Source organism: Telopea speciosissima, chromosome 3, assembly GCF_018873765.1.
Source record: "Telopea speciosissima isolate NSW1024214 ecotype Mountain lineage chromosome 3, Tspe_v1, whole genome shotgun sequence".
Classification (NCBI taxonomy): domain Eukaryota; kingdom Viridiplantae; phylum Streptophyta; class Magnoliopsida; order Proteales; family Proteaceae; genus Telopea; species Telopea speciosissima.
Window position 1 is genome coordinate 20,887,575 of NC_057918.1, and position 12,054 is coordinate 20,899,628.

At 37.0% G+C, this 12,054-nt stretch overlaps 1 protein-coding gene across 1 annotated transcript in view; it reads right to left on the reverse strand.

Moving 5' to 3' along the window:
- Nucleotides 1-12,054, reverse strand: part of LOC122654952 — a 30,509-nt gene that overhangs the window by 15,435 nt on the left and 3,020 nt on the right. Inside the window, exons 2-7 of the mRNA XM_043849206.1 lie at nt 11,347-11,422; nt 11,081-11,143; nt 7,695-7,852; nt 5,369-5,441; nt 5,211-5,270; nt 1,186-1,296 (exon numbers count right to left, since the gene is read on the reverse strand). Of these exons, the coding sequence (XP_043705141.1) occupies nt 1,186-1,296; nt 5,211-5,270; nt 5,369-5,441; nt 7,695-7,852; nt 11,081-11,143; nt 11,347-11,422 (541 nt within the window). The remainder of the gene's footprint in view (nt 1-1,185; nt 1,297-5,210; nt 5,271-5,368; nt 5,442-7,694; nt 7,853-11,080; nt 11,144-11,346; nt 11,423-12,054) is intronic.

Genomic DNA, 12,054 nt, shown 5'->3' on the forward strand with positions numbered 1-12,054 from the left:
CGCCATGGCGTCCTGGCGCTGGAGAGGGCTGCATGGCGACCTACGCCATGGCGACCCTCTTTGATTTCTTCTTCCTGTCTCTCTTTCCCTCTTCGATTTCTTCTTTCCCTCTTCAATTTCTTTAGATTTCTTCTTTCCCTCTTCGATTTCTTCTTCGATTTCTTCTTCCTGTCTTCTTTCCCTCTTCGATTTCTTTCAATTTCTTCTTTCCCTCTTCGATTTCTTCTTCGATTTCTGAATTTTCTTCTTAAAACTTGAGAAACAATAGAGAAAAAATAAAACATGGCTTGAGTATACATCTATTAACACATTAAAAATAGAGAAAATAAAAAATAAAACATGGTCGACATGCTCGCCATGGCAACGCCATGGCGGGCGACATGTCGATATATCGACGTGACACCCCTCCACCGACTTGGATCGCCGTGACGCCGTGACAACTATGATTCAGAGACATCATGATTAACTCCATTTCTGAGGGATTGAATGGAAATCATTTCTTCATTCTCCAGTTTGATGGTGCCTATGCTTAATCCCTGTTCTCTCTATCCTGAGAGCTTCATCGAATTCAAATGGATGGATGCCTGTCTAGCAAACCAGAGCTATCCGGTATTGGACGCACTTTTGGGCTCAGGCCAAATTGGTTTTGGGATCTATTGACAACCAATACTTGGGTTATTCAATTCAGTTGTAGGCAGGCTTTGGTTCAACAGTCACATGACTTGGACCAATTTCACATGATCATTAATCACCGGTTATCAATCTAGTCGTAGACAATTGCAAAGGTGGTTTCCAATGTGTGTTGGTTTCCTTTTATGTCAGGAGATTTAGGTGGCTTTCTTTCCTCATCAAAGAGATCCAGAACTCAGTTCTTTGGAGAACATGATATTTCACTGGATGCCAAGGTTAAATGAGCAAACAAGTTGGCCAAGTAAAGGTTGGGGGATAATCCATGTTTCTAGGGGCTTCTCTCCCCATTTGACAATACTTTCCCTAGTTTGTCTTTCTTCCCTGTATCCTCTCCTCTCCTCTCCTCTTTGCAATAATTAATCATTTCATACATATTTTAAGTAATTAGCCAGTCAAAAGCAGGGCAGGAAGAAAGGAAAGGAAATAAAAGCAAAATCACATAAAAAATGGAAGGGGAAAAAAAAAAAGATGAACTTCAAAGAGACACTTGATTACCCATTCTAATGGAGAGTAAGGAACTTGACGCGTTAACATCTCTAGCACTGTGCAACCAAGGCTCCATATATCAGCTGGAAGTCCATAGCCATGTGTATTTCGTTTAACAACCTGTATTCGCACAACTTAATATAAGGAACAGACTACATAAATTATTCAGACTTCAACCACATATTCATTTCTGTGTTTCCATCCATCAGTACTAATCATCAACCAAAAATATACTCTAATTGGCCACAGATTTTATCAAAACATATACCAATTATAGAATACTCTTCTTGGAGTAGAAAAATATTTGAAAGCAAGCGGATGTGAAGAACCAAAACAAAATTTTGATGGAGCTGCCACCAGAAAAGGATAAAAAAAGGGCGTACCCAGTGCATGAGGCTCCCGCCACTGCGGGGTCTGGGGAGGGTCATAATGTACGCAGCCTTACCCCTGCTTTCGCAGAAGTGGTAAGGAAGAAGTAGAACGGTTAGATTCTGAAGAAAGAAAGACGTGAAAGGGGTTCCCGGGCTTTGCTTACTCTTTTGGATTTGATTGGCTTCCTCTTTGTTTGAAGCTTTGCCAGGGCTGCCTGCGTCTTGTTGAAACTTTGCTTCCCCTAATTCCGAAACACAACAATAGACTTGCATGCAACTATAGTATAGGAAAAAGCTTCTCTTTGATAGCGGTCATAGGGGGGTTCAGAAAGGATCTGATCGAGGCAGTTTCCAGACTCGAACCCATGACCACTTGGTCACAATGGAGCAACCTCACCGTTGCACCAAGGCCCGCCCTCCGCCACCAGAAAAGGATGCAAATTATAAAAGCAAGAAGACGGCAAAACAAGATGAAAAAGAATCTTGATGCTCATGTTTCCCAATCAGTTCAATTTCGCTGGAAGCTGAAATCGGAATCCCATACAGTTGATTTCTTTATGAGAGTTCAACCAAACTCAGGGCAATACTCCGTCAAACTTTGGTTCATTTTGCTCGTTTCGGCCATTTGACAGAGGCAATACATGAACCATGGGGTGCATGCTAATATTGCACAGCTGAAAATTACAAGGGAAGATGCCAATGAATGGGAGGGTAATATAATTGAATTTGAGTCTGAAATTTTACACATGGCTATTTAAGACCATTCCCTACATATCCAACAGTAGGAATTGCCACATCACCCTTTCATATGGTAGAAATACGTGCCTGTTTAAGAAACATTATGCCATAACTATACAATATAGTGTATGAGTTGATCTACATATATATTTAATTTTCTACGAGAATTAATTTTATGATTAGGCAACTTTTTTCCACATCACCCTTCCATGTGGTAGAAATATGTATGCTACTTAGGATATATTCTCAGTAACTTTGAAACTTTAGTAAAAATAGGTGTGAAATGGGTTAGGATAACCAGTAGGGATTCTGCAGTGCAATAGGTTTCCCTATATAGGATCAATTATAACTGAAGAAAAAGAAATTGATGACTAAAAACAGAAGTCGAAGTTGCTTGTATAATTAGAGCAAGGTGACAGAAGTGGCAAGGTACTTCTAGACTGTTATTTGATAGATGCCTCCAACCATAGCTCAAAAGGATGATTTTATAAGATAGCTAGCAGACCAAAAATGTTGTATGAAGCTGAATGTTGGCTAACAAAGAAACAGCACATAAACAAATAAGTGGAGCTAACATGAGAATGTTGAGATCGACAAGTGGAAAAACTAGAAAAGATAAAATTAGAAATAAAAAAACTCAAGATGATTTAAGAGTGGCTTCACCACTTCAATAAGACAGGTTGGAATAGAGATGTTTGATGTGTCCGCAACGAATAATATTGAGTGCACTTGTAACTACGAGTGAGATGATGCAGATTAAAGTTAAAAGACCAAGGAGTAGACCGAAAACTACTTGAGAAGAGGAGGCGAGAAATTTATTTCATTGAAACTTTGGATTAAAACCATTTAAGTTACTCATTTTGGACTAAAACTTTTCCATTGACATACCCATGAATTACCACATGGCAGGTCTTGAAGCATTAAAAGTTCACTATTTATGGGGGAGAGTAGACCATAAATTTGGTTGACAAAGCTAAGCAACAAGCTGTTGAAGTAGGTTTAAAAATCCCAAATACATTTTGATACACCCAAGAAAGAACATAAAACTACTGTGAATGGTTTTCTTTTGCACCTAGTTTCTACTAGATGTCTGTTTGCTTAACATTCCCATAAGTTTAATCACAAAAGCGTTAATTAAATGATTTTGCCTTGCTTTTGGTAATTTTACCACGAGGATTTAATTTAACCAAGTGGCAAAATCATTTTTTTTTCTTGCTCGTCTCCATCATTTTTCTATTTTCCTTTTTTTTTTTCGCCACACTTTTCACAGGTCCAAATCATCAAATGTCATCAAAGCAACAGATCCTGTAACAAACCATCCTCTATTATTCAATCACTCCATTATTCAAATACTCCTCCATTTCCCTTCACCTTATTTCTTTTCTTCCTACTTTCTGTCCCAAAATGAAATATTTAACCCAAAATATTAAAAGTTAATACCCCTGCCCAAATTAGGAGAAATAAAGAATCCCAAAATAAAAAATCGTTTAAACCCCTCAAATACTACATGCCTCTCCATTTCAGTAAGGTGGGTTCAAAAGAGACTCCGAGACCCTGTGTTGTGCGTTAGTCCATGAACCCATCCAAGTATAAAGATATATATATCTAAGACCGCGTATTTTATGATTTGGGGTCAACTGGATCCGACTCCTACTGAGTCAACACAAAACACCTGTGTCAAAACCCATCTAACACATCAGCTGGCATAGCCCAAATCAGTTAGCATGGAACTTGTAACCATGTGCAACTTGATAAGCTAAACACAGCATAGTAGGCATGGCAGAAACTGCCCAGTGTCAACCCTTCCTCGAGCACCCAGAAGTTAGCAACTCAAAGCAAACCCATTTATCTTTGGTGTCCTAAAGGATTTAAGGATCAGTATCACAAGGCAGACATTCCTGACCAATACCAAACCAGAGCAGACAAACCAAACAAAGGATTGACCAATTACGTGATCAAAAGCCTGATAACACTGCTCGATTGGCCAATGCATTGGCTATGATAAATTGGATCATTCCTATCTGATACCAATACAGATTGGATGGTCCAAAAGATCCGATGCTGGTGTTTAAACAAAGAATTCTAGCCACTCCTATTTGAATTATGAAAACAAATAATAATGACCTAAAGTTGAATTCCCACCCAAGCACTTGAAATAGACCTAAGGCTCCTTTCTTGTTTCAATGTAAAATGGGTTAAATATCCAGAAGTAAAATAAAGTAGGGGAAGTAAGTACTTTGTTTTGCATTCTTTAGGTATAAAATAGCGAGCCTCAATGTAGAACCTTAGGTCCCTTCTTTTTTATTTTGAGGAAACAAATTCATAATTGAACATTTTAACTCTCTTTTTTTTACTTCCACCCATTTTATATTGAAACTGTTGGAGAATGGACCTATTCTACCGTGGTTACACATTATGTGTACCACAGTATAACTCTGTGTGGCAGCAATTCTGTTAGGATTTGTTACATTGGTTACTTAGGTTAAAGTATTCTAGTTAGATTATGTTTCTTTAGAGTTCTATTGTAACTAGGAATGGGAAGCTTGGGTTCCAATCTTTATGTAACTTGTCTATGTAAAAAATAGTTGGGAGACTGGTAGAGTACGCTGATTCTCAGTCTTTCGCAGTCTCTGTTTTGGCATACCATCTTCCTTCTTCTCTCCATTCTTATTCTACATGTTCTTCTCATTGTTGATTGCTGGTTCTTAGTCCTTGATATTGTTACAGAAACAAACAAAGCCTAAAGGAAAAAATTTTAAAACTAATAGAGATTCCTAGTAAAACCCAAACAGCTAACCAATGTTACAAACTTCTACCGTATTAGCCAACATTTAAAGCCATGCATATATCTTTCCAAGAACTGGCATGGTATAATATAATAACTACAAAATAGTGAACAATAATCAACAGTAGAAAAATCCAAACCTCAGGAGCCATCCAGAATGCAGTGCCTTTGCAGGATTTCACATCATTTAATTTGGTTGCCTGTGAAGGTGCACAAACACAAATGTAAGATTGAGAACTTGACAGACGTTTGATCTGTAAAAAATATGAAAATGCAAAAACTTGTGGAAGAAAGAAACCTTTGCCAATCCAAAATCTGCAAGTTTCACAGATCCACTTGTATGCACCAAAATATTAGCACATTTGATATCTCTGGAATTGACAAAAAATAGAGAAAACAATATGACTAAGCCTGACCCATAAATAATTGGAGGAAAACTAACCCTACCCATGTCAAACGTGGGTAGAGGTTTACATGTCACTTTTTGCATCAAACATGTTTACCTTGAAATCTATTACTTGCTAAACCAGTTCAACATGATATTATGATAAGGAAAAATAGATAAAAAAAAAACCAATGAAAACAGACTCACTTGGCCTCTGTTCAACATTTAAATCTAGGGTTTGGACTTCTGAGAAATGGTTTGAGAGGTTACCTCATAGCTGAACACAGCAAGTCAAGAGAAATGCATTTCCATGCAAGGAATTGCATTCCTCATTTCCTTTAATCCTTCCATCATTTAATCCTTTTTTTTAATTGATAAGCAACAACAGAAATTTTATTAGAAGTACAAAAATCCAATGTCATAGTCCTAAACGATTTTGCACTCCAGAGAACTCCAGCAAAGAAAGATAGCTCCCTGAACAGAGGATCCCTCAAAATTGAGGGTCACAACCCCCCATTTAGAGGGATAGACCAGCTAAGCTGGCTCCTTTCATTATGTATATTATGGATCTGATGACATGTTCCAATCTGTGAATGGGAAGGTATGTGGCACATTCCTCAACAATGGATTCACCTGTAGCCCAATAATCGATCCGCAATAACCTTCATTTCCAGTGACAACACATCCCGAAACAAGAGTCTGTTTGGTCCTATTAATCCTTTAATGAAAAATCTAGAAAAAACGAATAAAAAAAAGGTTTTTAAACAGGTGACATCCAAACTGCAGATACCCGATTGCATTATCGCTTTGCTACCAAATCAAAAGTCATCACTGGTTCATGATCTGATGGAGAGCAAGCCTCCAAAACTGCAATGACCAGTACTGGGAGAGTGGGATCGATGCTGCCACTGTTCTACAATCTTCATCAGCCTGCAATGAAGATTGCCAGGGGCTAATAATATTTTTTTGTCCCCAACCTACAGGTTCAGTAAGTATCCCATTCCGTAGAGTGCAGCTGACAGACAACTAGTAGTGTGTAACCTCAACCTGCTTCTGAAGTGAATAAACACACCTGCTTAGATTGCTTAATCCTAAAGAACCAATTCCTTAAAGCAATATTAAGTAAAATCAACAGAAAATTAGATCCAGCTAATTATGAGAACCTGATTGAATCTAAAACTGATACACATTTGTTGTTTATAATCATGTAATGATTTATGCTTTTAGAAGCCTCTGTCCTATTTTTGCTTGTCGCAATAATGTCCAAGGAACAGCTTAATAAAAGATGGTTTAGGTTTTGAGTCACAATTATGCTCTAAATTTGTAGCTACAGATTATTTATGATGGCGAATCAGTACACAGTACGTCCACGATCCATAAATAACATCTAACATATGCTGAAATTGCTAACATCCAAAACTGCCTTTGCAGCATGTGCCCCATGTGCCTCATAAATCATAACCATGCGAATGGTGCACAAAAGTAATGAATGCTTCTCAAGGAAATAGAACCAAAGTACATTAGAGTATTTTCAACTTGCAAATGCATCAAGAAGTGCTTCTATTATCCAGAAAACTCCACACCCCCACCCACCCCCTTTGTGCAGATGCAGCTGGAACTAGTTCCATAAATCAGCGAAGATTTTTACTTCTCTTTTCCTACTTGTTGAGCCACAACTGCTATATTAATAGGAAAACCCAAGGTGGTACAGAAACCAAAGTCCCAAATTGTCCCAAGGATATCCACTACGGAAGTGAAGACCTGCAGAAAACCTCAAACCTATCTACCCAACTCACTGAAACACCACCCTCAATAAAGAAACCAACCTAGGGCAGAATCACAAAGCGTTAAAAACCTATTAGCACACTATGAAGAATAGAAACCAAAGTGGTGAAATAACACCAGCCAACAAAGTGATGGTTCCCTGAACTAAATCAACTTCTCCCCTCATAAAAGGAGACATTGTGTAACCAAGACGAAGAATCTGACTGTAAGATCTTAGAAAGACATTCCGAAGTAAAGCACTCTACATAATCAGGCAGTATATACTTTTTTCATGTCATACAACAACGTACAGGATTAGATCAGTACAACTATGCAACACAAGATCTAAGCAAATGAGCATTCAGTGTGTGCCATTGTCAAAGGAATAAGCATTAATCATTAAAATTAAAATAAAATAAAAATAACAAAAAACAAAACAAAACAAAAGAATAAAAAAAAAGTCCAGCTGTCACACCTGTGAACAACATTACGTTCATGAAGATATTTCAAACCACTAAGGATCTGCCTCGTGTAGGCTGAGACTTGGGAATCTCCAAGATGATACTTTTGATAGACTTTTACAAGAGAACCTTGTGTTACAAGTTCGAGGAAGATATACAGTTTTCCTTCATGCTGCAAAATTCATCATGTAAATAAGTAGATTATAAAACCTGCAGTACGGTCCTCATTATCCAGTAATTTTCAAAACAGAGTACAGAAAAATAAAGACAAGTGGAAAACTAGGACGCTATAATAACATGATCAAATAGATAATTCATACACAACAAAATCTATTGAGGCACATGCTCTAAAGTCCAAATAAGAAGTGCTCACTAACTGTAAAGGAGCAGTAGGGATGATTGTTAAGTTTTGGCGTCTAAAACTGCCGCCTTCAAGAAGCAGAACAAGATGACAGAATGGCAGTAAAAAAAGCAAATAACAATAATAATACCGAATGGAATGAAGAACTCGTGAACTCAGATTTGGATTAATGAGAGACAATGACAGAAGCTTCACATTTGATGAGCACATTTATGTGTGAAATCTTAGGGTATAAAGCATTCATTTTACCACATTGAACAGTGCTACTCGGTTACTTTTTGTCATTTTTCAGGTTTAGGGGCATTTTGGTCAAAATGGAGAATACATGTCTAATTGGACCGCCAAACGCCAGGTTACAAGGTTGAAGACTTCAGTCGGGTTAGCTTTCCAATGCACAACATCGGAAGTCACTTGATTAGAGCCGATTCGAGTTTAGAAGAAGAAGAAGAGAGAAAAATCAAGCATAGGGGCATAACGGTAATTTTGAAGAATAAAAAATCTTTCAAAAGATATCGGATATTGGGCTCATATTGTCTGGAATTTAAAATGGTGCAACTTAAATTCTCGGGTTAGTTCCATCTGGACCTAGGATAAAAAGATATAGCCCAAAAACGATTCTTAGTGAAGTTGAAATTTAGGATAAAAAAATATAATAAAAAAAAATGAGAAAAATATCTTTTCTCTCTAATCTCTCTCCTAACTCTCTCGGATTGTATCTCTTTTATTTTGGTAAATTCGGTTTCTATATCTTCTCTCTCCCACTTCCTCTTAAATTCCCTCTTCTCTCCTATCTCCTTCCCATCTCCCTTTCACGAGCTCTCTCTCCCCCATATAAAATCCATCTTGACCGCACTCCAGCCGCTCGCTCCCTTCAGTCCTTCGTTTTTTCTTTTTCAGTTTTAATTTTCTATTCTAGAATCATAATAGCAGCAGTAGTGCCGTTCCTCTTCGTTATACCCGATCTCTCATCCTCTTCTTTTTATTTTTAGTTTTTAGATCTTATGTAATTAGGTTATCATATGTAATTTTATTATTTTTTAGAATCATTGTTAGGATAAATTTTATTTCCCCATCCCTACGATCATATGTGTAATCTTCATTATACACTTTGGTAATTTGTTCTTCAATATTGGATGCGGCTTCAAGTGATGGGATTCAAGTGACGGAATCATCTTCATTGGAGTTATTCGAATCAGCTAAGTTCTTCTTCTTATAAATTTTAGTTTTAATAATTTCTCTGTCTTTTTCTCCATCAATCCTTCCTTCCCTCTTCATTGCTTTCATGGCTAGCTAAACCTCTCCTTTTGGGAGTGGGTGAAACCATGAGAGAAGGAAGAATTGATGGCTAGCATTGTCTATGTGATTAATGGACATGATCAACATTGGACTTACGATGGATGACTGCCCACAACTTGTATGTCATTCCAAGGGGAACTATATACATGTTCGTTAGCTGTATCCATTGTGACACCATTATGTTCATGTATTTTTTTTTTGTTTACATTGTATGTTGTATGAGCACTGCTTTCATAGGATATGTTAGCCGTATATGAGTCGTGCCGCATATCTTATAGACTTAGGCCGTATGCATGCTTTGCCCTAATATGCTAGTCATTGATCTGCCATAATTCTCATGGTGGAACTCATTCCCAAGTGACTTTCTTATTTTTAATTCATCAATTACCTTAGTGGTTGCCCTAGTTTCTATTTTTAATTTGTTATCTTTGGTAATTTAGTTGCTTTTATATTTGCTAGTTTCCATAATTGGTAGTTTCTATATATAGGTTGTTTCCATATTTGGTAAGTTGTACACTTCGCGTTAATTAAAAGTGGAAATTTATTCAAGGTTGACCTCCTCGTGTTCGACCCATAGCTACGATTGACCCGTACGCTTGCGGTTATTATTTTAAACTCAAACAGCATTCTTGTAACGAAAACAGTCCATGCATGCTAGCACATATCTTAAACATAGGAAGCAACTAGCAACTAAGCTCAAGGTTTTGTAAACTGAAAACCAGTAAAGAGTAGAAGAATACCACAAAAGGCTGCAACAAATTTGACCAAAATTCCTAGAACTGTGAACTGATACTTATCTCCCTGTTTTGAGACTTTTATACAACTGAATTTAAAAAGAACTAATACAACCCTGAAAATACACTACACAATGGACGAAATGCTCCTAATCAAAGTAAGAAAGCAAGTGAAATAAAAGAAGAATGAATCTCGGCATATTTTATGTTGTAGAACTCATGTTCTGACTTGACTTGGTAGCAGCTTCTAGATATTGTTTTATAGATCTTGATTTCTACCAGGACTATGAGGAGAGACCAAAATTACACCATCTGGGTCCTTGGGCTGAAAAACCCAAACAGCTAAAGAACTAAGTCACAGATTTCTACTAAGCCTGCAATTGATGCGACTTTCTGATTGTCAAACTTCGATCTCTATTCTCAAGGTATTCTATAGTTACTGACGTCTAATGCTACATCTGCATATATGAAACATATCCAAAACTGTGTTGACATTCGACGAGGTTCCAGTAGCGGAGAAACGAGCAGTAAAGCCAAGAGAGCTATACAAAGCGAGAATCAAAAAGGAGACAAAGAAACAATGCTGACTCGAATGAGAAATTGATGTAGCAAAGAAAGTGGGGAAACCAATGTGATATATTGCAAGACTTAAGGTCCAAGGAATAGCCATTAGAGATCAGATTTCTAAGGAAGAGGCTCTGTTCAATAGGGTTCTTACTGCAAGAATTTTTACAGATTTTGATGGAGTCTTGAAGTGCAAGGATGAGATATCAGACCTGGTTTTAAGGGTATTTTATGTCATTAAATCAATAGGGTTCTTGGTTAAAAATCTCAATCAAACTCACTTCCAGATCTGAATTATTTCTTTTCCAAATTGAATAAATCAAAGTAGCTATTTCTTGTAAATAGGTAAAACTTGTTCTAATGTCTAATCTCCAATAATTTGTTGCTAGAAATGAAAAAAGAAATAACAGAACACATGCCACCTAAAAAGATAAGGAAGCAGTACCCTGTCTGTTCCAAGGTATTGAACAATATTATCGTGTTCAAACTCCCTTAAAAGAGCAATTTCCTGCAAATAAAAAAAAAAAAAGAGAAATCAGAAGAAGAAAATCTCAGTAGCAAAATCATGAGCACTGCAAGAGCGAGGGCAACTCTAATACATGTTTGATTTTCAGGGTTGATGGGGTAAAAAAAACTAAAAATATACAAAAGAAAAATAATATATATATATATATATATGTTACAAGATTCATTAGGATGAAACTGCCTCACCTGCTCAAGCTGATGAATGCTCTGGGGACCCTGGTCAACCAAAGAAATCTCTTTTACAGCAAAAAAGAATCCATCACTGCAGAAGAAGCATGATAATGAGAATATGGCAGAACATCAGAACGTCAACTAGTGTAAAATGGTTTAATAAGATCAAGAAGTGTTCTAATCTTCAATGGAACAGAATCAAGCATTAATTCAATCAAATCAGAATGCCAAAATGTTTGAGTATCAAACCAATCAAGAAGTGCTACACCTTCTCATTTGATGTAAATTTTCCAACCCCCCACCCACCAAAATAAAACATATGTTGGCTGCACATGATGATTTTCTATTATTTTATTAATGATATATCAGAATAAATATTTTATTAAGGAAAATTACGACTTCCAACCCTGTAGTTTGAATCTATTACGTCTACCACCCCTAAAAATTCATCTATTTCAAAAACCTCCCCTGTATTTTGAAAAAATCTTACTTCCGTACCCTTACCATTAGATTAGAACAGTTAAGCGATGATGTAATCGCCCAATTTTAATTTAAATGCCTATTATACTCTTGATGGGGTAAAATGACACTAATACCCTCTTCTTCTTCCTCTTCCCTTCTTCTTCTACAAGTGTAAATACCCAATACCACCACCACCCACCATTGCCGCAGCCACCACTAATACCCTTTGCTGATTCGATGGGGAGGGATGGGGAGGAAATC